The sequence below is a fragment of the Coregonus lavaretus genome, assembly GCF_964263955.1.
Source record: "Coregonus lavaretus genome assembly, chromosome: 23".
In the NCBI taxonomy this organism is placed as follows: domain Eukaryota; kingdom Metazoa; phylum Chordata; class Actinopteri; order Salmoniformes; family Salmonidae; genus Coregonus; species Coregonus lavaretus.
In genome coordinates this window covers 39,632,744-39,657,020 of record NC_140010.1, presented here as the reverse complement: position 1 = coordinate 39,657,020, position 24,277 = coordinate 39,632,744, and the positions used below count along the sequence as shown (strand labels likewise).

Genomic DNA, 24,277 nt, shown 5'->3' with positions numbered 1-24,277 from the left:
ACAGATAACACGTCTTGAACAAAAGTTTTTTTTTTTTTTTTTTATAATTAGTAATCCCATATGCAACAAAGTGTTGTCTAATCTGCTCTACCATCCATCCCTCCCGTTGTCACATGGCTCTGCCCATGGCTCTGCCCGTGTGTCAATATTGCAGCATTTCTAAACAGTAATTTCGGGTGAATTGGTAAGCTGTCTTTGACCCATATTCCTTCCTTATTTACTGCGCCTTGCTTCACCCATCTGTGAACTTCCTTAATTGGGGCCCTACTGTAGCTCTCTATAAGTAGATCTCTATCTATCGAAACGTCCTCTTTTGACAGCTGACTGGGACCAGAGAAGTGTTTTAAACCTGCTGACAACATTTGATAATACCTCAACTTACTTCTATCCCATTAAAGTAATCGAAGATTAGTACAATTGACTAGCAACAGGTATCCCTCATTCAGGGAAAGCTCTCTCAAGACGCCCAGTAAAGCCTTTTTATTTTTTTATTTTTTTCAATTAGGTCCATAATACACATTTCGTTTGTCTCCAATTTCCATGTATTTCTCGTCCCCAGTAAATTCTGGGACCTCTTGTGAGGATTTGCCTCCCATGGCTGGTACTGTTAAATATCCCTTAGCCACCTCTTCTATATAACAAGTTATTCAAAACAGTTTCACACAACAATTGGAATCACCCCTTCCTGTATATGTAGTCTTGACTAGTCCCTCAGAATTATCTCACACCGTTACAGAGGAATTTATCCCCTCAAATGTAATGTTGACAATTCCGTCAGTTTCATACAACAGAAATGGGTTCTCCCTCTCCTAGTGATCTTAACCGTCCAAATTTACTCAATTATATTAACCCTCTCTTCACTTCACACCCCTCCCTGTATTTCTTTATCCCGGATTATTTGCTGAACATTACTGTTCTATAATCTACTACAGGTTCTCTGAATGCAGGGTAGTTTCTTTTGGTAATTGGCCTATTACCGTGAGTCGTTACGGACCCACCAACCTTAAATTGGCTACAACCTTAAATCGGCTACCGGCTACAACCTTAAATTGGCTACCTTAAAATGGCTACGCATTGATCAATTTGCTACTTTAAATTATGACGTTACCCTCAGTCAATATTTTAGCAAGTTCTCAAATCAATTTCACCAAGTAATGAATAAAGACTACTGACCTTATCCTTGCAGCCGAGATTCAATGTAGGTTTGGATTCCGTCACCGTCTCTGTCATTAATCAGGTGTACTCTGGCCTGTCTTAACCCTTAAAGTCAAAGGGCAGGACTTTCTATTTACGAATGTATCATTCGCCCGTCGACGGTTTTCAGAGTTAACCTGGAATGACAGAGGCAGGTATTGGATTCCGGCCTTCACAATTCTGCCATCACAATTTCAGAGTCCATCTTTTATACTCACACGTCATACAAAAATCCCTCCCCTCTTTAGGCGGGCTGTAGTTTTCCACTTTAAAACTGCTCTCCTGACCATCAGTTCACACACACATACACACACACACACTCTTTCAAGCCTAACAGTTTCTCTCCTCCCTAAATTCCTCAGTTATCTTGGTTTCTCAGTTGTCTGTAGACAGTTCTCCTTGTCCTTTGTTGTCTGGTCTAACTCTTACTCACATTGCTAAATAGTAGCTCAATGTCATAGTCTTTACTGGTCCTACACTCACACATTCTAACACATTTCACACAGTTTCAGGGTGTAATAATTAGTCATTAATAATTATTCTATCATAACCTAACACACACTGGAAAGGAGTAAGGTTAGTAGAGGAGTGGCGGAATAAGGTTTGGGCCATCTCTGCCCAGGGGATATAACCCGACCACTCCCCCTGCCGGTCCTGGCAATATGACCGCAGAAACCTACCCACATCCTGGTTGACTCTTTCCACCTGCCCATTACTATCGGGGTGAAAACCTGAGGTCAGGCTGATCGAGACCCCCAGATGTTCCATGAAGGCCCTCCAGACCCTTGAGGTGAACTGGGAACCCCGATCCGACACAATATCCTCAGGTACCCCGTAGTGCCGGAAGACGTGTGTAAATAGGGCCTCAGCAGTTTGTAGGGCTGTAGGGAGACCTGGCATAGGAATGAGACGGCAGGACTTAGAAAACCGATCCACATCAACCAGGATCGTGGTGTTCCCTTGTGAGGGGGGAAGGTCCGTAACAAAATCCACCGATGGGTGGGACCACGGCCGTTGTGGAACGGGTAGGGGTTGTAACTTCCCCCTGGGCAGGTGTCTAGGTGCCTTACACTGGGCGCACACCGAGCAGGAGGAAACATAAACCCTCACGTCCTTAGCTAAAGTGGGCCACCAGTACTTCCCACTGCCCAACCGATGCCAGGATGACCAGAGGAGGGTGACTTGTGAGCCCAATAGATCAATCGATCGCGAACCTAGAGCGGCACGTATATATGACCCTCTGGACACTAGGGGGGAGTGGGCTCAGTACGTAACGCCCGCTCAATGTCTGCATCAACCTCCCACACCACCGGTGCCACCAGACACGACGCCGGAAGTATGGGAGTGGGCTCAATGGACCTCTCCTCTGTGTCATACAGTCGGGACAGGGCGTCTGCCTTAGCGTTCTGGGAACCTGGTCTGTAAGTAAGCGTAAACACAAAACGAGTGAAGAACATGGCCCACCTTGCCTGGTGAAGGTTCAACCAATGCCTCCACACTTTCAGAGCTTTAACCACAGCTAACAGCTCCCGGTCCCCCACATCATAGTTGCGCTCCACCGGACTGAGCGTCTTAGAAAAGTAAGCACAGGGGAGGAGTTTTGGTGGCGTACCCGAGCGCTGAGACAGTACAGCTCCTATCCCAGCCTCGGACACGTCCACCTCAACCTGGAAGGCCAAGGAGGGATCCGGATTAGCCAGCACTGGAGCCGAAGTAAACAGGTCCTTCAGATGACCAAAATCCCTGTCTGCCTCAGCTGACCACTGTAGACGCACCGGTCCTCCCTTCAGCAAGGAGGTAATGGGAGCCGCTACCTGACCAAAGCCCCGGATAAACCTCCGGTAGTAGTTGGCAAAACCCAAGAATCGCTGCACTTCCTTCACCGTGGTTGGAGTCGGCCAATTACGCACGGCCGAAATGCGGTCATCTCCATCTCCACACCTGACGCAGACAGGCGGTGTCCTAGGAAGGAGATGGACTCTTGGAAGAACAGATATTTCTCCGCCTTCACATACAGGTCATGCTCCAACAGTCGACCAAGCACCTGACGCACCAGGGACACATGCTTGGCCCGTGTAGTGGAGTATATGAGAATGTCATCTACAGTGGGGAAAAAAAGTATTTAGTCAGCCACCAATTGTGCAAGTTCTCCCACTTAAAAAAATGAGAGAGGCCTGTAATTGTCATCATAGGTACACATCAACTATGACAGACAAAATGAGATTTTTTTTTCCAGAAAATCACATTGTAGGATTTTTAATGCATTTATTTGCAAATTATGGTGGAAAATAAGTATTTGGTCAATAACAAAAGTTTCTCAATACTTTGTTATATACCCTTTGTTGGCAATGACACAGGTCAAACGTTTTCTGTAAGTCTTCACAAGTTTTTCACACACTGTTGCTGGTATTTTGGCCCATTCCTCCATGCAGATCTCCTCTAGAGCAGTGATGTTTTGGGGCTGTCGCTGGGCAACACGGACTTTCAACTCCCTCCAAAGATTTTCTATGGGGTTGAGATCTGGAGACTGGCTAGGCCACTCCAGGACCTTGAAATGCTTCTTACAAAGCCACTCGTTCGTTTTCCGGGCGGTGTGTTTGGGATCATTGTCATGCTGAAAGACCCAGCCACATTTCATCTTCAATGCCCTTGCTGATGGAAGGAGTGTTTCACTCAAAATCTCACGATACATGGCCCCATTCATTCTTTCCTTTACACGGATCAGTCATCCTGGTCCCTTTGCAGAAAAACAGCCCCAAAGCATGATGTTTCCACCCCCATGCTTCACAGTAGGTATGGTGTTCTTTGGATGCAACTTTGTCCTCCAAACACGACAACTTGAGTTTTTACCAAAAAGTTATATTTTGGTTTCATCTGACCATATGACATTCTCCCAATCCTCTTCTGGATCATCCAAATGCACTCTAGCAAACTTCAGACGGGCCTGGACATGTACTAGCTTAAGCAGGGGGACACGTCTGCCACTGCAGGATTTGAGTCCCTGGCGGCGTAGTGTGTTACTGATGGTAGGCTTTGTTACTTTGGTCCCAGCTCTCTGCAGGTCATTCACTAGGTCCCCCCGTGTGGTTCTGGGATTTTTGCTCACCGTTCTTGTGATCATTTTGACCCCACGGGGTGAGATCTTGCGTGGAGCCCCAGATCGACGGAGATTATCAGTGGTCTTGTATGTCTTCCATTTCCTAATAATTGCTCCCACAGTTGATTTCTTCAAACCAAGCTGCTTACCTATTGCAGATTCAGTCTTCCCAACCTGGTGCAGGTCTACAATTTTGTTTCTGGTGTCCTTTGACAGCTCTTTGGTCTTGGCCATAGTGGAGTTTGGAGTGTAACTGTTTGAGGTTGTGGACAGGTGTCTTTTATACTGATAACAAGTTCAAACGGGTGCCATTAATACAGGTAACGAGTGGAGGACAGAGGAGCCTCTAAAATAAGAAGTTACCGGTCTGTGAGAGCCAGAAATCTTGCTTGTTTGTAGGTGACCAAATACTTATTTTCCACCATAATTTGCAAATAAATTCATTAAAGATCCTACAATGTGATTTTCTGGATTTTTATTTTCTCAATTTGTCTGTCATAGTTGACGTGTACCTATGATGAAAATTACAGGCCTCTCTCATCTTTTTAAGTGGGAGAACTTGCACAGTTGGTGGCTGACTAAATACTTTTTTTCCCCACTGTATATACACCACTACACCCTGTCCGTGCAGGTCCCTGAAAATGTCATCAACAAAGGATTGGAAGACTGATGGAGCATTCATCAAACCGTATGGCATGACGACGTACTCATAGTGACCAGAGGTGGTACTGAATGCTGTCTTCCACTCATCTCCCTCCCGGATACGCACCAGGTTGTACGCGCTCCTGAGATCCAATTTCGTGAAGAAGCGCGCCCTGTGCAATGACTCCGTCATACTAGCAATCAGAGGTAGTGGATAGCTGTATTTTACAGTGATCTGATTAAGACCACGGTAGTCAATGCACGGGCGTAAGCCACCATCCTTCTTCTTCACAAAAAATAAACTCGATGACACAGGGGAAGTGGAAGGCCGAATGTATCCTTGCCTCAGAGATTCGGTGACATGTGTTTCCATAGCCGCCGTCTCTTCCTGTGACAGAGGATACACGTGACTCCGGGGAAGTGCAGCGCCTACCTGGAGGTTTATCGCACAATCCCCCTGCCGATGGGGTGGTAATTGAGTCACCTTCTTTTTACAGAAGGCGAGAGCCAAATCGGCATATTCAGGCAGAATGTGCATGGTGGAAACCTGGTTTGGACTTTCCACCGTAGTTGCCCCTACAGAAACACCTACACACCTCCCCGAGCACTGACTAGACCATCCCTTGAGAGCCCTCTGTTGCCATGAAATAGTGGGGTCATGAGAGGTTAACCAGGGAAGCCCCAACACCACTGGAAACGCAGGAGAATCAATTAGATAAAGACTAATTGTTTCCTCATGCCCCTCCTGCGTCTTCATCCAGAGTGGAGCTGTGACCTCCCTAATCAAACCTGACCCTAAAGGACGACTATCTAGGGCATGTATAGGGAAGGGCACATCAACTGGCACAATAGGAATCCCTAACCTACGGGTAAACTGACGATCAATAAAGTTCCCAGCTGCGCCTGAATCTACTAGCGCCTTATGCTGGGAATGGGAAGAAAACTCTGGAAATACAACATCTAGACACATATGCGCAACAGGGAGATCTGGGTGAGTTGGGTGCCTACTCACCTGGAACGGTCCACCAGTGCTCTGCCTACTGTCTCGACTCCTTAAAGACCTTCCCCAGCACCGACCAGCAGTGTGTCCTCTGCGGCCACAGTTGGTGCAGGGGACGGCCCCTCTACCGGTCTCCCTAAGAGCAGCACCTCCGAGCTCCATAGGGGTAGGGTCGGAGGTGCTGGGGGATGGAATGGACGGCCCCTGATCCGGACGTCCGTGGGTGGCCAACAGGTTATCCGGTTAATTGTCGGATTGACATATCCACCAGTTGGTCCAGGTTTAGGTTGGTGTCCCTGCAGGCCAGTTCCCGACGAACGTCCTCCCTTAAGCTGCAACGGTAGTGGTCGATGATGGCCCTCTCATTCTATCCTGCGCTGGCAGCCAGAATTTGAAAGTTCTGTGCAAACTCCTGCGCACTCCTCTTCCCCTGTCTGAGGTGGAATAGACGCTCACCCGCCGCTCTCCCCTCTGGTGGATGATCAAATACCACCCTAAAGCGTTGGCCCACTCGAGCGCTTTACCGGACAGACAGGAGATGAGGGCGGACACGCTCTCGTATCCCGAGGGAGCCGGGTGGATGGCTGCCAGGTAGAGCTCTACCTGGAGCAGAAAACCCTGACACCCGGCAGCTGTACCGTCATATGCCCTCGGGAGCGAGAGCCGAATCCCACTGGACCCAGATGGTGAAGAGGTGAACAGTGGTGTTGGTGGTGGTGTAATTGGAGGAGGTATAGGGATACCTCCTCTCTCCCATCGCTCCATGGTATTCACCACTCGGTCCATAGCGGTGCCGAGAGCCTGGATCATGGCCGCTTGTTGTTGGACGCGTTCCTCCATCGATCCGGCTGGCATTGCTGTACCTGCTGACTCCATATTATGGTGCGTGTTTCTGTGTTTCTGTCAAGGCGTCAGTGTATGCGGTAGACGAAGTCAGGCGCAGGACACAGAGCTAATCGAAAAAGCATACTTTACTCGTAGGTAAATGAATGAACAAAACCTCCACGCAGGGAGGAACAAACCCGCACACTAACGACAACCAAAACATGAACAAACACGCACAACACACAGTGTGAGACAGAGGGTTAAATAGGGAAGACATAACTACATGATGGGAAACAGGTGTGACCAATAAAGACAAAACAAGTCGAACATAGACACATGGATCGGTAGTAGCTAGTACTCCGGTGACGACGAACGCCGAAGCCTGCTCGAGCAAGGAGGAGGGGCAGCCTCGGCTGAATTCGTGACACTGATTGAGAGGGGGTCAAATACTTATTTCCCTCATTAAAATGCAAATCAATTTATAACATTTTTTACATGCGTTTTCCTGGATTTTTGTTGTTCTTCTGTCTCTCACTGTTCAAATAAACCTACCATTAAAATTATAGACTGATCATTTCTTTGTCAGTGGGCAAACGTACAAAATCAGCAGGGGATCAAATACTTTTTTCCCCTCACTGTATATGGCCACTCCTCCCCCTTTCTGTAATATGTCACATCTAAATACATTATAATCACTTACTTCAATGTCTTTATCAGATACAGAACCATTTAACCATGTTTTCGAGAGAACCAGAATGTCAGGACACTAGTCCTGTACCCAAATGTCAATTGTGTAAATTTTTTAAATCATACTTCTCACATTTAGGTGCATTAGCCCAAGCTCTCAATGATATTTAAAGTCATGGGGGTATTCAGCTCATTCCCATAAGAGCTAACAGGTTGTAGGGGAATTGAGGAGGGTGGTATGGTATGTAGTGTGGCTGGCAAAGCTCCAAACTCTCAGCATATGTAGGCTGATGATGTGAATGATACATGGCGTGGACTGCATCATGTGGTGCACTACCCTCAACAGAGTTTTGCCAGACCCTAGGGTAGTGGTCGGTGCTGTGTAGAGCTGGGCTGAGTTGAGGTGGGCCTGGTATGGTAGAGCTGTGCTGTGATTGGTCAGGTCTGGTAGAGCTGTGCTGTGAAGGACCGGGTCTGGTAGCATGGGAGGGAGGTTGTAGGGGGAATTAAAGAGGGTGGTGTGGAGGGCAGTGTGGCCGGCGATGCTCCAAACTCTTCATGGGGCCTCTTTACTATGTATGGCTTGGGCATAGCTCAGTGTGTCTGCATACAGTTCCTGGGAGAGAAGTGGTAGAGGGTGGTGTGGGGGGCAGTGTTGCTGGCTGTTCTCCAGTCTCTGTGAAGTGCCTCCAGATACAGGTCTAAAGGAGCATCTGATTTGTCTCAGGGAGTTGGTGGCTGGTCTGCTGCTCCTGTGGGGTGAGGTGGACTGGCCACCCAGAGCAACATCCTTTAACGTCCTGGCGAAGGTAGGGACTGTCTCTTTGTACAGGTGTACATTGTCATAAACACATTGCAGGCTGAGGGTGGGATGGTGGGCCAGGTGTACGTTGGCCCATAGCACACAGTACCGAGAGAGGCTGGCATTTACCCTCTGGATGGTGGCATGGTGGAAGTCTCTCCTCTGGAGCAGGGTAGATATTACTATCTTCGCAAGGGGGAAGATGGTGGAGACCCTCTCTATCACTCCCCTTAGTGATGTGGCCACCCTCTCCTGTTGGGCATGCAGGTCATTGGTCCTTGTGTGAATTATGATATGGCTCGGGGAGCCAAGCTGGGCCACAGTCAAGAGCTCCATAGCTCTCTCTGTTGTGGGGCACCATAACTTTGTCACCTTTTTATTTGTGCAAAGTTTGGTTGGGTTGGTTGGTTGGTTGGCTTGGTTGGTGGGTTCTGATTCAGCTGTTGGCCTGATCCTGGGTTTTTGTGGGACTCTTTGTAGAGTGGATGGTGTACTGTAGCTCCTTCTGGAGGTCGTGCATGTGGCTGGTGTTGGCTGTGCCGGACAGTTCCTCTCTAAGTCTGCGCACTTCCATCCTGAGAGCCTGGTTGTCCTTTTCAACATTTTTCATTGTACACTGCAGCTCCCGGATCTCATCCCTATGCTGACGACGCACCAGGCTGATCTCCTCCTCTATAAGATGCTGTGGTACTGCAGGTGTCACGTGTGAGAGAGGCATGCTCAGGGCTATGTCTGCTGCAGGCGAGGGAGGGAGAGGGACACTGGGGACTACATACTGGGGCACAGAGGGAGTGGAGGCTGTTGTAGGTAGTGACAGTGGAGTGGTTTTAAGTTCAGCAACAAGAGGTTTTATTTGGTCAAAGTAGTGGACAAATTGATCCAGACTGGTCTCCGAAACTTGAACCATCACAGTGCCGTTATTATAAATATTAATGTTACATTTAGGGGTGGAATCAATGCACAGTTGCCTCAATGTTCTGTTTTCTGACATTTTAAGTTCATTGTTGGTCTTGTGGAGAGCTGTGTGCCAAGCATTAGGATAATCCATGTAGAACGAAAGGTCTCCTTTTATTTCCTTGTTTGCTTTTAGGATCAAGCCTTTGGGGATTCTCTTAGCAATTTATTTTTGAATTTATTTTTTCCTGATTCACTTATAACATTTTCAGGATACGTGATGGAAAGGTCTCTGAAAAAAATGCTTAGAGAATGCATCCATATTCATCTCCATGGTGACACTGCTCTAGAATGATGTGCATGTGCCTCTTGATGAATGCACTTTTATGAATTATACAAATAAAGATATTAAATGTGTTTTCCAATTAATCAACACATTACACATAAATTAAGATACTCTCTCAATGTTCGGAATGTTTCTACCTCCTTTCCAAGTGCTCTTTTGCTTGGTTGTTTGCTCGTCTGAATGCTTGTTTCCTTATAATCCTTCCTCTTTCTCCCTCTGTTGGTTTTGTGTTTGTTTATCTATGTCCTAATTCTTATTGTTGTCCTTGTTGGATTTATAGTCCTCCTATCCTATTCCTTCCTTGAGTTGCCTGATGATTCAGCAGATGAGTCTTGCAAGAACCATTTCTACTAGATGGACAGAACACAGCAATGCAATAAAATACTTTGTTTTTACAAAAATTGCAATTTAAGGAGGGCCTCTTCTTAAGTGCTGCTGCTCATGGAATTGGTTGCTAGGAGATGAATGTCCACAAAGAAGGAAGGCTGGCAGGAGGAGGTGAGATCAGGTGGGAACATTCTAGCCAATGAGAGGGCACTTACGTGTGTGAACAACAGATACAACTCCGATATAAAATATTTTTTCTCAAAGTTGCCGGAATTTCAAAAGCGTCCATTTATATCAGTTCATTTGTAACAACCTAAACATTACGAAACTTCTATTGGATCAAATAAGTCTCACGTAGCAAATTAGCAATAAAAAAATGTTGTTGATCAAATACGACCCTCTCTCTCATCGCTTTATTTCTCGCGCAGACAGATATTGGGCGGAATTAATCCTCTCGCTTTGCCTCTTCCTCACGCTTATATTTAGCCACACTGACCACATGGTTTCCTTGTGTATGTTACCATTCCATTTACTCCATGCCAGCCATTATTATGAGCCGTCCTCCCCTTACCAGCCTCCTCTATGGAGGACTAAAAGTGCCACAATTAAATAAATAAATACACCATTAAATAATTACTTAAATGTGTCATTAATTAATTCAAATTAGAATTAAATACATAAATGTGTAATTAAATGTATCATTAATTAATTCAAATACCGATTCATTTTATGTAAAATACATATATAATTATTTCACTATTTACATTTACATTTCATGATCCTGCATTGCAGTGATTCATGAATTACTTAAAACTGTCAAACTGACCCATCAAAGTCAGTGGGCGGGGCTAACGCGAATCTAGTCTGATCCATTGCTTTGGTCTGAAGTAGAGTAGGCCAACCTGGATAGAGACAATGGAGGATCTCCGTGAACTTTCCAGGGAGTTGGTTAGAGACATTTTAAACTTAGCAGAGGATGTAGAAGCAGGACCTGCTGACATTATCCGGAATTGATTTGTCTTGGCTTGATGCAGAGGGTAACCAATCAGGCGTTAGGTTCCGCCTACCAACTTTTGATGGGTCAGTTTGACAGTTTTAAGTAATTCAGGAAGCACTCCAACGCAGGACCATGAAATGTAAATGTAAATAGTGAAATTATTATATATGTATTTTACATAAAATGAATCGGTATTTGAATTAATTAATGACACATTTAATAACACATTTATGTATTTAATTCTAATTTTAATTAATTAATGACACATTTAAGTAATTATTTAATGGTGTATTTATTTATTTAATTGTGGCACTTTTAGTCCTCCATACTCCTCTGCCTAACCTTCTACGTAAATTCCCCTAACCTTTGTCGTTTTAGTTCCCCTAATCTTTTTTCGTAAATTAACCTAACCTTTGTCGTTTGTTCCCCTAACCGCCAATGTAAATGGTCCCCATAATTCTCATTTGTTGTTACAGTGGAACAAGCAACCTGGTCTCAAAGAAAGACGTATAATACTATACCTGCCCAAGATGTATGATAAGTTGATCATCCAATCCGTATGCTATTGTATGACCGTGTGAGACATATGATACCACTATTAATGCATAATGTATATAGCATACTAAATTGAGTGTCATAGATTTACGTACAGAATAATACGATTTGCCCTGAGACCACGTTGGAAATATTTTATATTTATGTTAATTCAAAAGTATGTGGATAGTATGGTTTTCCCATGTTTGACAGGTACTTTGGTGGCTTTTCAGTGTTGGTTGTTTAATATTCATATCAGTTACTTGCAGAACCATGTCTGACAATTACAGTGGGGGAAAAAAGTATTTAGTCAGCCACCAATTGTGCAAGTTCTCCCACCTTAAAAGATGAGAGAGGCCTGTAATTTTCATCATAGGTACATGTCAACTATGACAGACAAATTGAGAAAAGAAATCCAGAAAATCACATTGTATGATTTTTTTTGAATTTATTTGCAAATTATGGTGGAAAATAAGTATTTGGTCACCTACAAACAAGCAAGATTTCTGGCTCTCACAGACCTGTAACTTCTTCTTTAAGAGGCTCCTCTGTCCACCACTCATTACCTGTATTGATGGCACCTGTTTGAACTCGTTATCAGTATAAAAGACACCTGTCCACAACCTCAAACAGTCACACTCCAAACTCCACTATGGCCAAGACCAAAGAGCTGTCAAAGGACACCAGAAACAAAATTGTAGACCTGCACCAGGCTGGGAAGACTGAATCTGCAATAGGTAAGCAGCTTGGTTTGAAGAAATCAACTGTGGGAGCAATTATTAGGAAATGGAAGACATACAAGACCACTGATAATCTCCCTCGATCTGGGGCTCCACGCAAGATCTCACCCCGTGGGGTCAAAATGATCACAAGAACGGTGAGCAAAAATCCCAGAACCACACGGGGGGACCTAGTGAATGACCTGCAGAGAGCTGGGACCAAAGTAACAAAGCCTACCATCAGTAATACACTACGCCACCAGGGACTCAAATCCTGCAGTGCCAGACGTGTCCCCCTGCTTAAGCCAGTACATGTCCAGGCCCTTCTGAAGTTTGCTAGAGTGCATTTGGATGATCCAGAAGAGGATTGGGAGAATGTCATATGGTCAGATGAAACCAAAATAGAACTTTTTGGTAAAAACTCAACTCGTCGTGTTTGGAGGACAAAGAATGCTGAGTTGCAGCCAAAGAACACCATACCTAATGTGAAGCATGGGGGTGGAAACATCATGCTTTGGGGCTGTTTTTCTGCAAAGGGACCAGGACGACTGATCCGTGTGAAGGAAAGAATGAATGGGGCCATGTATCGTGAGATTTTGAGTGAAAACCTCCTTCCATCAGCAAGGGCATTGAAGATGAAACGTGGCTGGGTCTTTCAGCATGACAATGATCCCAAACACACCGCCCGGGCAACGAAGGAGTGGCTTCGTAAGAAGCATTTCAAGGTCCTGGAGTGGCCTAGCCAGTCTCCAGATCTCAACCCCATAGAAAATATTTGGAGGGAGTTGAAAGTCCGTGTTGCCCAGCGACAGCCCCAAAACATCACTGCTCTAGAGGAGATCTGCATGGAGGAATGGGCCAAAATACCAGCAACAGTGTGTGAAAACCTTGTGAAGACTTACAGAAAACGTTTGACCTGTGTCAAAGGGTATATAACAAAGTATTGAGAAACTTTTGTTATTGACCAAATACTTATTTTCCACCATAATTTGCAAATAAATTCATAAAGAATCTTACAATGTGATTTTCTAGATTTTTTTTCCTCATTTTGTCTGTCATAGTTGACGTGTACCTATGATGAAAATTACAGGCCTCTCTCATCTTTTTAAGTGGGAGAACTTGCACAATTGGTGGCTGACTAAATACTTTTTTCCCCCACTGTATCTGTTTTTAAAGGTACATTACAGAAGTTAACTTAAGTTACTGTTTACCTTGAATTGTAGCTTATATTTAATCTGTATGATTCATAAAAACAACATATGACCAGAATTGATTTCTGTCCATTTAAAAAATAAATAATCCTCTACACTCTTAGAAAAAAGGGTTCCAAAAGGGTTCTAAAACTGTCCCCACAGGAAGAACCCTTTTTGGTTCCAGGGAGAAACCTTTTTGGTTCCACGTAGAACCCTTTTGGGTTCCATGTAGAACCCTCTGTGGAAAGGGGCCTACATGGAACCCAAAAGGGTTCTACCTGGAACCAAAGGAGTTCTACCGGGAACCAAAAAAGGTTCTTCAAAAAGTTATCCTATGGGGACAGCCGAAAAACCCTTCTAGGTTCTAGATAGCTTGTTTCTAAGTGTAAAGTCAAAAAGTTTGTAAAAGAAGAGTTTATCATCAAATAAGTGATTTGATTTCAAACAGGCAACAAAGTTATGGTTCAAATTAGAGCCTTTATGTTTTACTCACCATTTATTTTGAGTGTATGAGAATGTTCAGGCATTCATTTTATTTATATTTTTTTAATTCACCTTTATTTAACCAGGTAAGCCAGTTGAGAACAAGTTCTCATTTACAACTGCGACCTGGCCAAGATAAAGCAAAGCAGTGCAATAAAAACAACAACAACACAGAGTTACACATGGGATAAAACAAAACATACAGTCAATAACACAATAGAAAATCTATATACAGTGTGTGCAAATGTAGTACGTTATGGAGGTAAGGCAATAAATAGGCCATAGTGCAAAATAATTACAATTTAGTATTAACACTGGAGTGATAGATGTGCAGAAGAAGATGTGCAAATAGAGATAATGGGGTGCAAATGAGCAAAATAAATAACAATATGGGGATGAGGTAGTTGGGTGGGTTAATTACAGATGGGATGTGTACATGTGCAGTGATCGGTAAGCTGCTCTGACAACTGATGCTTAAAGTTATTGAGGGAGATAAGAGTCTCCAGCTTCAGAAACTTTTGCAGCTCGTTCCAGTCATTAGCAGCAGAGAACTGGAAGGAATGGCGGCCAAAGGAGGTGTTGGCTTTGGGGATGACCAGTGAGATATACCTGCTGGAGCGCATACTATGGGTGGGTGTTGCTATGGTGTCCAATGAGCTAAGCTAAGGCGGGGATTTGCCTAGCAGTGATTTATAGATGGCCTGGAGCCAGTGGGTTTGGCGACAAATATGTAGTGAGGGCCAGCCAACGAGAGCGTACAGGTCACAATGGTGGGTAGTATATGGGGCTTTGGTGACAAAACGGATGGCACTGTGATAGACTACATCCAATTTGCTGAGTAGAGTGTTGGAGGCTATTTTGTAAATGACATCGCCGAAGTCAAGGATCGGTAGGATAGTCAGTTTTACGAGGGCATGTTTGGCAGCATGAGTGAAGGGGGCTTTGTTGCGAAATAGGAAGCCGATTCTAGATTTAACTTTGGATTGGAGATGCTTAATGTGAGTCTGGAAGGAGAGTTTACGATCTAACCAGACACCTAGGTATTTGTAGTTGTCCCCATATTCTAAGTCAGACCCACCGAGAGTAGTGATTGTAGTCGGGCAGGCGGGTGCAAGCAGCGTTCGATTGAAGAGCATGCATTTAGTTTTACTAGCGTTTAAGAGCAGTTGGAGGCTACGGAAGGAGTGTTGTATGGCACTGAAGCTCGTTTAGAGGTTTGTTAACACAGTCTGCGTAGAGGTGGATCTGAGAGTCACCAGCAGCAAGAGCGACATCATTATTGATATACACAGAGAATAGAGTCGGCCCGAGAATTGAACCCTGTGGCACCCCCATAGAGACTGCCAGAGGTCCAGACAACAGGCCCTCCGATTTGACACATTGAACTCTATCTGAGAAGTAGTTGGTGAACCAGAGCTGGTGGGGTAGCCAGATGGAAAGCATGGCCAGCCGTAGCAAAATGCTTATTGAAATTCTCGTAGAGTTATCGGTGGTGACAGTGTTTCCTTGCCTCAGTGCAGTGGGCAGCTGGGAGGATGTGCTCTTATTCTCCATGGACTTTACAGTGTCCCAAAACCTTTTGGAGTTAGTGCTACAGGATGCACATTTCTGTTTGAAAAAGCTAGCCTTTGCTTTCCTAACTGATTGTGTATATTGGTTGCTGACTTCCCTGAAAAGTTGCATATCGCGGGGGCTGTTCGATGCTAATTCAGTACGTCACAGGATGTTTTTGTGCTGGTCAAGGGCAGTCAAGTCTGGGGTGAACCAGGGGCTATATCTGTTCTTAGTTCTGAATTTTTTGAATGGGGCATGCTTATTTAAGATGGAAAGGAAAGCACTTTTAAAGAACAACCAGGCATCCCCTACTGACGGAATGAGGTCAATATCCATCCAGGATACCCGGGCCAGGTCAATTAGAAAGGCCTGCTCGCTGAAGTGTTTTAGGGAGCGTTTGACAGTGATGAGGGGTGGTAGTTTGACCGCGGACCCATTACGGACGCAGGCAATGAGGCAGTGATCACTGAGATCCTGGTTGAAGACAGTGGAGGTGTATTTAGAGGGTAAATTAGTCAGGATGATATCTATGAGGGTGCCCATGTTTACGAATTTAGGGTTGAACCTGGTAGGTTCCTTGATAATTTGTGTGAGATTGAGGGCATCTGGTTTAGATTGTAGGACGGCCGGGGTGTTAAGCATATCCCAGTTTAGGTCACCAAGCAGTACGAAATCTGAGGATAGATGGGGGGCAATCAATTCACATATGGTGTCCAGGGCACAGCTGGGGGCTGAGGGGGGTCTGTAGCAAGCGGCAACAGTGATAGACTTATTTCTGGAGAGGTGGATTTTTCAGAAGTAGAAGCTCAAACTGTTTGGGCACAGATCTGGATAGTATGATAGAGCTCTGCAGGCTATCTCTACAGTCCTATTTGGCAGTCCTATTTAGATGGAAAATGTTGTAGTTGGAGATGGACATTTCAGAGTTTTTGGTGGTCTTCCTAAGTCAGGATTCAGACACTGCTAGAACATCAGGGTTGGCAGAGTGTGCTAACGCAGTGAGTAACTCAAACTTAGGGAGGAGGCTTCTGATGTTAACATGCAAAAAAACAAGGCTTTTACGATTACAGAAGTCAACAAATGATAGCGCCTGGGGAGTAGGAGTGATACTGGGGGCTACAGGGCTTGGGTTAACCTCTACATCACCAGAGGAACAGAGGAGGAGTAGAATAAGGATACGGCTAAAGGCTTTAAGAACTGGTCTTCTAGTGCGTTGGGTACAGAGAATAAAAGGGGCAGATTTCCGGGCATTGTAGAATAGATTCAGGGCATTATGTACAGACAATGATATGGAAGGATATGATTACAGTGGAGGTAAACCTAAGCGTTGGGTAACTATAAACAAGATAGCATCACTGGAGGCATCGATTGAGCCGGTCTCCGCGTGTATGGGGGGTGGGACAAAGGAGCTCCCTGAGGCTGGTTGAGCGGGACTGGGGGCTCTACTGTGAAATTGTATAATAAGAACTAACCGGAACAGCAATAGGCAAGGCATATTGACATGGGAGAGAGGCACAAAGCAATCACAGGTGTTATTCGAGAGAGCTAAGACAACAACTGTATTTTGTGACAGACGCACAGGAGATTTTGCTCTAAGAGCAGAGCTTACCATCAATATCATTTGTTCTGTTCTTTTCCCTTCAGCATCCTCAGATCCAGAAGGAGTCCCAATACATCCGATTCCTGTGTTGTGATGATGAGCACACTCTCTCCCTCTGGGTCAACTCCATCAGAGTAGCCAAGGTGAGACTTTATTTAGACCCTTTTCACACTATCTTGCCAACCTGAACTGTGCTGGCTCAGTTATTGGTTATATTCCTTTCACATTATTCTTTCCAGCATGGTCCTAGCAACTCCCACATGAAAAAATACTATAGTATACTATGGTATAAATACTATAGTATTCACTGTACTGACGAGTTTCAGAAGAAAGTTATTTGTTTCTGGCCATTTTGAGCCTGTAATCAAACCCACAATTGCTGATGCTCCAGATACTCAACTAGTCTCAAGAAGGCCAGTTATATTGCTTCTTTAATCAGCACAACAGTTTTCAGCTGTGCTAACATAATTGCAAAAGGGTTTTCTAATTATCAATTAGCCTTTTAAAATGATAAACTTGGATTAGCAAACACGACGTGCCATTGGAACACAGGACTGATGGTTGCTGATAATGGGCCTCTGTACGCCTATGTAGATATTCCCTTAAAAATCAGCCGTTTCCAGCTACAATAGCCATTTACAACATTAACAATGTCTACACTGTATTTCTGATCAATTTGTTGTTATTTTAATGGACAAAAAAAAATTGCTTTTCTTTCGAAAACAAGGACATTTCTAAGTGACCCCAAAACTTTGAACAGTAGTGTAGATGCTTTCTCCTTGGGGAAACCGACTGGAGAAATGCTAAATGAGCAGAGTTCCATCATCTGTAGGTAGGTAGGACTGGGGTCATTGTATTTGTTTGTTTTTTTCCAAATTCTTTACAGGTAGAATGTCAAATAAGTCAACATTTTATAATCATTCATTTAAAAATAAACAATTAAAAACCATAAGCAATCAATTCAAATTGAGCAAACCAAATGGTCATCTAGTCAAACAAAAGCACAAACAAAAGCAATCAATAAATGTTTATTTTTTAAGAATCGGGAGAATCAGTCCATCAAATGGCCTAGTCAAGTCATTAGGTCTGGACTTGACTAGGCCATTCCAAAACTTCAAATGTGTTGCTTTTTAGCCATTTTCATGTAGACTTGTCTGTTTTGGATAATTGTCTTACTGCATGACCCAGCTGCGCTTCAGCTTCAGCTCACAGACTGATGGCCTAACATTCTCTTGTAGAATGATCTGATACAGAGCAGAATTCATGATTCCTTCTATTAAGGCAAGTCGTCCAGGTCCTGAGGCAGCAAAGCATCCCCAAACCATCACACTACCACCACCATGCTTGACCGTTGGTATGAGGTTCTAACTGTGGAATGCAGTGTTTGGTTTTCGCCAGGCATAATGGGATTCATGTAATCCAAAATTTTGACTCAAGTTTGCCCAAAAGCACCTGGAAGCACCTGGATGATCATCAAGACTCTTGGAAGAATGTTCTGTGGACAGATGTATAACTTTTTGAACGACATGGGTCCCATTGTGCCTGGCGAAAACCAAACGCTGCATTCCATACCAACGGTCAAGCATGTTGGTGGTAGTGTGATTGTATGTAATTAATAAAGGCGCCGGAGGGGATGGCTGCCATTTTACGGGCTCCTAACCAACTGTGCTATTTTGTTAGTATTTTCACATTGTTTGTAACTTATTTTGAACATAAAGTTGCTGCTACCGTCTCTTATGACCGAAAAGAGCTTCTTACATCAGAACAGCTGTGATAGGTGATTTGAAGGAGTCAGGCGCAGGAGGGTAAATCACAGAATACAGAGTTTATTCCATAGTACAGAGTTACGCTGGATAGCGTCAAACAGTCCAGCGTGCAAAACAGGCACACAGGGAAAATATACCCCGGCAATACAACCAAGCTACTCTCTCCTCACATTAAACAATCACCCACAAGGACATGGGGGGCCGAGGGAACACTTATACATGTACTAATGAGGGGATATGAACCAGGTGTGTGTAATAGACAAGACAAAACAAATGGAATGATGAGATATGGAGCGACAGTGGCTAGAAGGCCGGTGAAGACGAACTCCGAAGCCTGCCCGAACAAGGAGAGGAGGCAGATTCGGAGGAAGGACAAAGATTTTTTCTTTAATGAGTCCGACGCGAAGGATATTCTGCTTCCCGGAGACCAGGCCCAAATCCCTGTCATTCGCGTGAAGAAAAGACGGAGATACAGGGGGAGAAGGTCGGGGTGCCTTGTGAGAATCCGTAGCCGAGTGAGTAAACCGCCACTACCATCCGTTCTATTGGCCAACGTGCTATCACTGGAAAACAAACTGGATGATCTACGGTCGAGACTATCCTACCAACGGGACATTAAAAACTGTAATATCTATCTAAAGGCTAGAGCTGCCGCTTTCAAGGAGCGGGACACTAATCCAGACGCTTATAAGAAATCCCGCTATGCACAGAGACAAACCATCAAACAGGAAGCGTCAATATAGGACTAAGATTGAATCCTACTACACCGGCTCTGACACTCGTCGGATGGAGGGCCAAACAGGCCCCCATTAACATCGATGGGGCTGTAGTGGAGCAGGTTTTGATGGGGCTGTAGTGGAGAGTTTCAAGTTCCTTGGTGTCCACAACACCAACAAACTATCATGGTCCAAACACACCAAGACAGTCGTGAAGAGGGCACGACAGCACCTTTTCCCCCTCAGGAGACTGAAAATATTTGGCATGGGTCCCCAGATCCTCAAAAAGTTATACAGCTGCACCATCGAGAGCATCCTGACCAGTTGCATCACCGACTGGTATGGCAACTGCTCGGCATCCGACCGTAAGGCGCTACAGAGGGTAGTGCGTACGGCCAAGTACATCACGGGTGCAAAGCTTCCTGCCATCCAGGACATCTATACCAGGCGGTGTCAGAGGAAGGCCCAAAAAATTATCAAAGACTTCAGTCACCCAAGTCATAGACTGTTCTCTCTGCTACTGCACGGCAAGCGGTACCGGAGCGCCAAGTCTAGGTCCAAAAGGCTCCTTAACAGCTTCTACCCCCAAGCCATAAGACTGCTGAACAATTAATCAAATGGCCACCCGGACTATTTACATTGACACTCCACGCTTTGTTTTTACACTGCTGCTACTCGCTGTTTATTATCTATGCATAGTCACTTTACTCCTACCTACATGTACAAATTACCTCGACTAACCTGCACCCCCAGACATTCACTCGGTACTGGTACCCCCTGTATATAGCCTTGTTATTGCTTTGTAATTTTATTTCTTGAACTGCATTGTTGGTTAAGGGCTTGTAAGTAAGCATTTCACGGTAAGGTTGTGATCACCTGTTGTATTCGGCGCATGTGACAAATACAATTTGATTTGATTTGAATTGTTGTGTTATTTGTTCAGTCAGGTTCCCTTTATCTAATATTAGGTTTTGGTTGAAGATCTGATAACATTCAGTATCAAAAATATGCAAAAGTTGAGAACATTTTAAAGGGGGAAAATAATTTTTCACGCCACTGTATGTTGTGTGTACCTATCTATCTTTGTTTAGTATGGGACCACCCTGTACAAGAACTACCAGACGGCAATGAGGAGAGCCTCAACCATCACCTCCACTCTGCATCTGACTAGTCTGCCTGCCTCCAGCCCTTCCACACCTTCTACTGTGCACAGAGGTGACACACAATTACATTTACATTTTACATTTTAGTCATTTAGCAGACGCTCTTATCCTGAGCGACTTACAGTTAGTGAGTGCATACATTTTCATACATCCACACATCCTTGTGGGGACCAAAAATGTATTCCCTTTCAAAATAATATTTTCCCTAAACCTTAACCCTTAACCTAACCATAACCATAACCCTAACCCTAAAACGATACCTAACCCTAACCCCTAACCTTAACCCTAAGCCTAAAATAGCAATTTTCCTCGTGCCCAAATATTCCTTGTTTTACTGTCCTTGTGAGGATTTCTGGTACCCACAAGGATAGTTAAACAAAAACAAACACACAAACACACAGACACAGAAAATAATATGGTCAACCCCAAAACATAATCTAAATAATAAATATTGTTTTCCTCTCTTCAGCAACAGCGAGGGCAAATGGACACACCCCTCAGGAGTACCTCCCTGAACCCCCCCCAGACTTTATTCCCCCGCCCCCTGCTGGTTGGGGCTCTGGGGTCTAGGGAAGGAGCTCCACCCCCTCAATGCCCACCCATGACTACCATAGGACGTTCTCAACCTACCTACCTACAGACAGGCAGGCCCAGTCTACATGGACAATGCTTCCTGAAATAGAACCCTCTGGAGGTGACGGGCCCTGCTCCAATAAAACACACCCTTCCTTCCTTTCTTGAAGTAACTGATCTGAAATTACATGATTGGACAACGGAATGTAATGAAGACATTTCCAAACCAATGACTGATGATGCATGTTCTTGGGTTATTTCTGTATTTAATATAGCATAATTAATAAGACCTAGGGCCTAGATTCAATCAGATCAAGCGTTAACCCGCGAAGGCAGACACCCGCATGGCGGATGTTTTGGCGGTGTCAGAGGTGGAACTGCGTTGGAGCCGTTAAATCGGTGAGCAGCTGCTCTTGCGATCATTGTTACGAAGCCACACCCATTCCAATGGTTCCAAACAAGAAAATGCAGGCTATATAGAAATAATTACGCTCAAATAAAAAAATTATTAAACAAAAGAATGAGAATTTCTATCATCCTAATGGAGGTGTAGATTACATCTCACATTCCAGTGTTTGAACTTGTAAACAAGGCTGCATGGGATTTCTGTTTATGCGACTCCGTGCAGCCAATGGTAATGTCCGCTTTAGGTTGAATGCCGGCAGCCACTTGTGGATTTGACAGCTCTAACACAGTTTTTAAAAAAATAATGTATATATATATTTTTTTTTTTACAATTTTTTATTTAAATTAATTATTGGGGGGGACGAATCAACCTATTTAGAATATTGCGGGGGGGGGGGGGGGGGGGGGGCATGTCCCCTCATCCCCCGTAACAATTTCGCCTATGGATCACTAAATAACAGAAGATGTTTTGTTGAGATCACGAGATAATCAAAGGTACCAAGCATTATGGAAAGCCATTTTAACATATTCATATCATTTTTATATTAATAATTGTATTTTTTATATCAATAATTACTACAATTATATCAGTAATTAGATGTTTTTATATTTAAAAATCAAATTATCGATATCAATAATTCCACTTTTTTATCAAAAAAATTATATGATAATGACCTTTTTGCGGGCACGATGGAATTTGTATGCTCCTACATACAGTCGCTAGTGAAAGGCTACATACTGTATGCCTTGCACAGTCTTCACATTTTGCACAGTCTTCACATTAAAAAAAAGGGATTACATTTGATTATTTTCCTATAGATCTACAAAACGTACTCCTCTTTTTCAAAGTGAAAGCACATTTATAGAACATTTTAAGAAATTAAAATGTATTGATTGTGTATGTCTTCACACCCCAGAGTTAATACTTGGTGGAAGCACCTTTGGCAGCCATTACAGCGGTGAATAATTTTGAATAAGATTTTATTAACCTTGCACAACTCTTAGGGTTTTTGTCAAAATTACTCAAGCTCAGTAAATTTGGTTGGGAATCATTGATGGACAATAATATTCAATGATTGTCACTTATTTTCAAGCAGATTTAGGTCAGGACTGAGACTACTAGACCATTCAGGAACACTCAACACCTCTTGGAAAGCCATTCTGGTTTATCTTTGGCATTAGAATTTGTGTAATTGTTCCACAAAAAAATATAACTATCGCAGGGTTAGGTATTCAGAAGACTATGGCAGGTTTCCCTCTAACTTTTTACCTGTCCTTTGCTATTTTCATATTTATTTTGATCCTAACAAACTCTGCCGGTAAAAAGCATACCCATAACATGATTCTGCCACCACAATACTAATCTTTATCAAAATGATTCACACCTATAATGGCTGCCAACGGTGCTTCCACCAAGGTCCCCTATCCTCTTCACGCTGTACACAAACTACTGCGTCTGCAGGCACCACAACAACTACGTGGTTGTTCTCAGACCAAACCGCTGTCCTCTGACTCTTAAACAAAGGCTCTGACACCAACGGCTACAGGAAAGAGATTGAAGGATTCATCAGATGGTGTGATGAACATCACTTTCAGCTGAATTTGAAAAAAACTGAGGAGATGATCCTTGACTCTATGTCCATTGGAGACCACAGCCCCATAGTGGTACACAGAAAAAACATTAAGCAGGCGAACTCATACAAGTACCTGGGGGTCCACATTGACAGTGGGCTTTGCTCGTGCACCCATGTGGAGAGCGTGTGCTCATGCATCCAACAGCGCTTGCACTTCCTGCGTTGACTTTAGGGTCTATGGAGTCAACCAGAAGATCAGGCTTGTCTTTTATAGATCCACCATTGAATCAATCCAATGCTACGGCATTGTTATATTGGTTTGGTAACCTGACAGTGCAGCTAAAAGCCCAAATCTTGAAACTGACCAAGACAGCAGGGAATATTATAGGCATGACACTTCCCTCGTTTCTCCAGGACATTTTCGAGGAGACCATCATCAGACAGGCCAGAAAGGTCATATCTGACCCCACACATGCACTGAACACAGAGTTCCAGCTGACGCCATCTAGGAGGCGTTACATGGTGCCAATAGAGCCCCACAGTGGAGGTGTCATAATACCCATAAAACCTAGCGGTCAAACAGGGAAATGGTTCCAATCAATTTTCCACCATTCATTTTTCCCATAGGGGATTTTAGAAACACATAAAATAAGGGCTGTGTTTCGTGTAGGCTTACTCTGGCGTGAAGTTTTGATAACCATGTAAATCTCTCGGACAAGGTGACTTTTATCAATATATTGGGCTCTATTTACTCTCAGATTCGAAAATGCTAATTAGCATCAAAGTAGACTTGCAAGAATACAAATCCCTGCAAGCTCCTGCATGTCATCTCTAGCTGACACCTTTGCTAACAGGTATTGTGCCAATTTAGAATGTGCACAGGACAGTTCACAGAATTGTCAATTTAAAGAAATGTAGCCAATTTATTAATTACTAAATGTAGCTAACATTAGATAGTTAATCCAGAGATTCTTACCTTTGCCTCGATTTGGCAGTCTCGTCCAGATCATCGTGGCGTTTGTAGTTCTTTATGATAGCCACATTCACAGCTAATTAACATTTCATTTCTGGGGGTAAATACAGGCAAATATATTGATAAAAGTCACCTTGTCCTAGAGAGATTTACACGGTTATAAAAACGTCACACCAGGGTAAGCCTACACGAAACACAGCCCATATTTTAAGT

The 24,277-nt window shown here is 43.9% G+C and overlaps 1 protein-coding gene across 1 annotated transcript in view; it reads left to right on the top strand.

Moving 5' to 3' along the window:
• Positions 1–21,220, top strand: part of LOC311098610 (amyloid beta A4 precursor protein-binding family B member 1-interacting protein-like) — a 44,169-nt gene extending 22,949 nt beyond the window's left edge. Inside the window, exons 11-13 of the mRNA XM_084139142.1 lie at positions 16,939–17,037; positions 20,468–20,591; positions 21,009–21,220. Of these exons, the coding sequence (XP_083995268.1) occupies positions 16,939–17,037; positions 20,468–20,591; positions 21,009–21,109 (324 nt within the window). The 3' untranslated portion in view covers positions 21,110–21,220. The remainder of the gene's footprint in view (positions 1–16,938; positions 17,038–20,467; positions 20,592–21,008) is intronic.
• Positions 21,221–24,277: the final 3,057 nt, after the last annotated feature.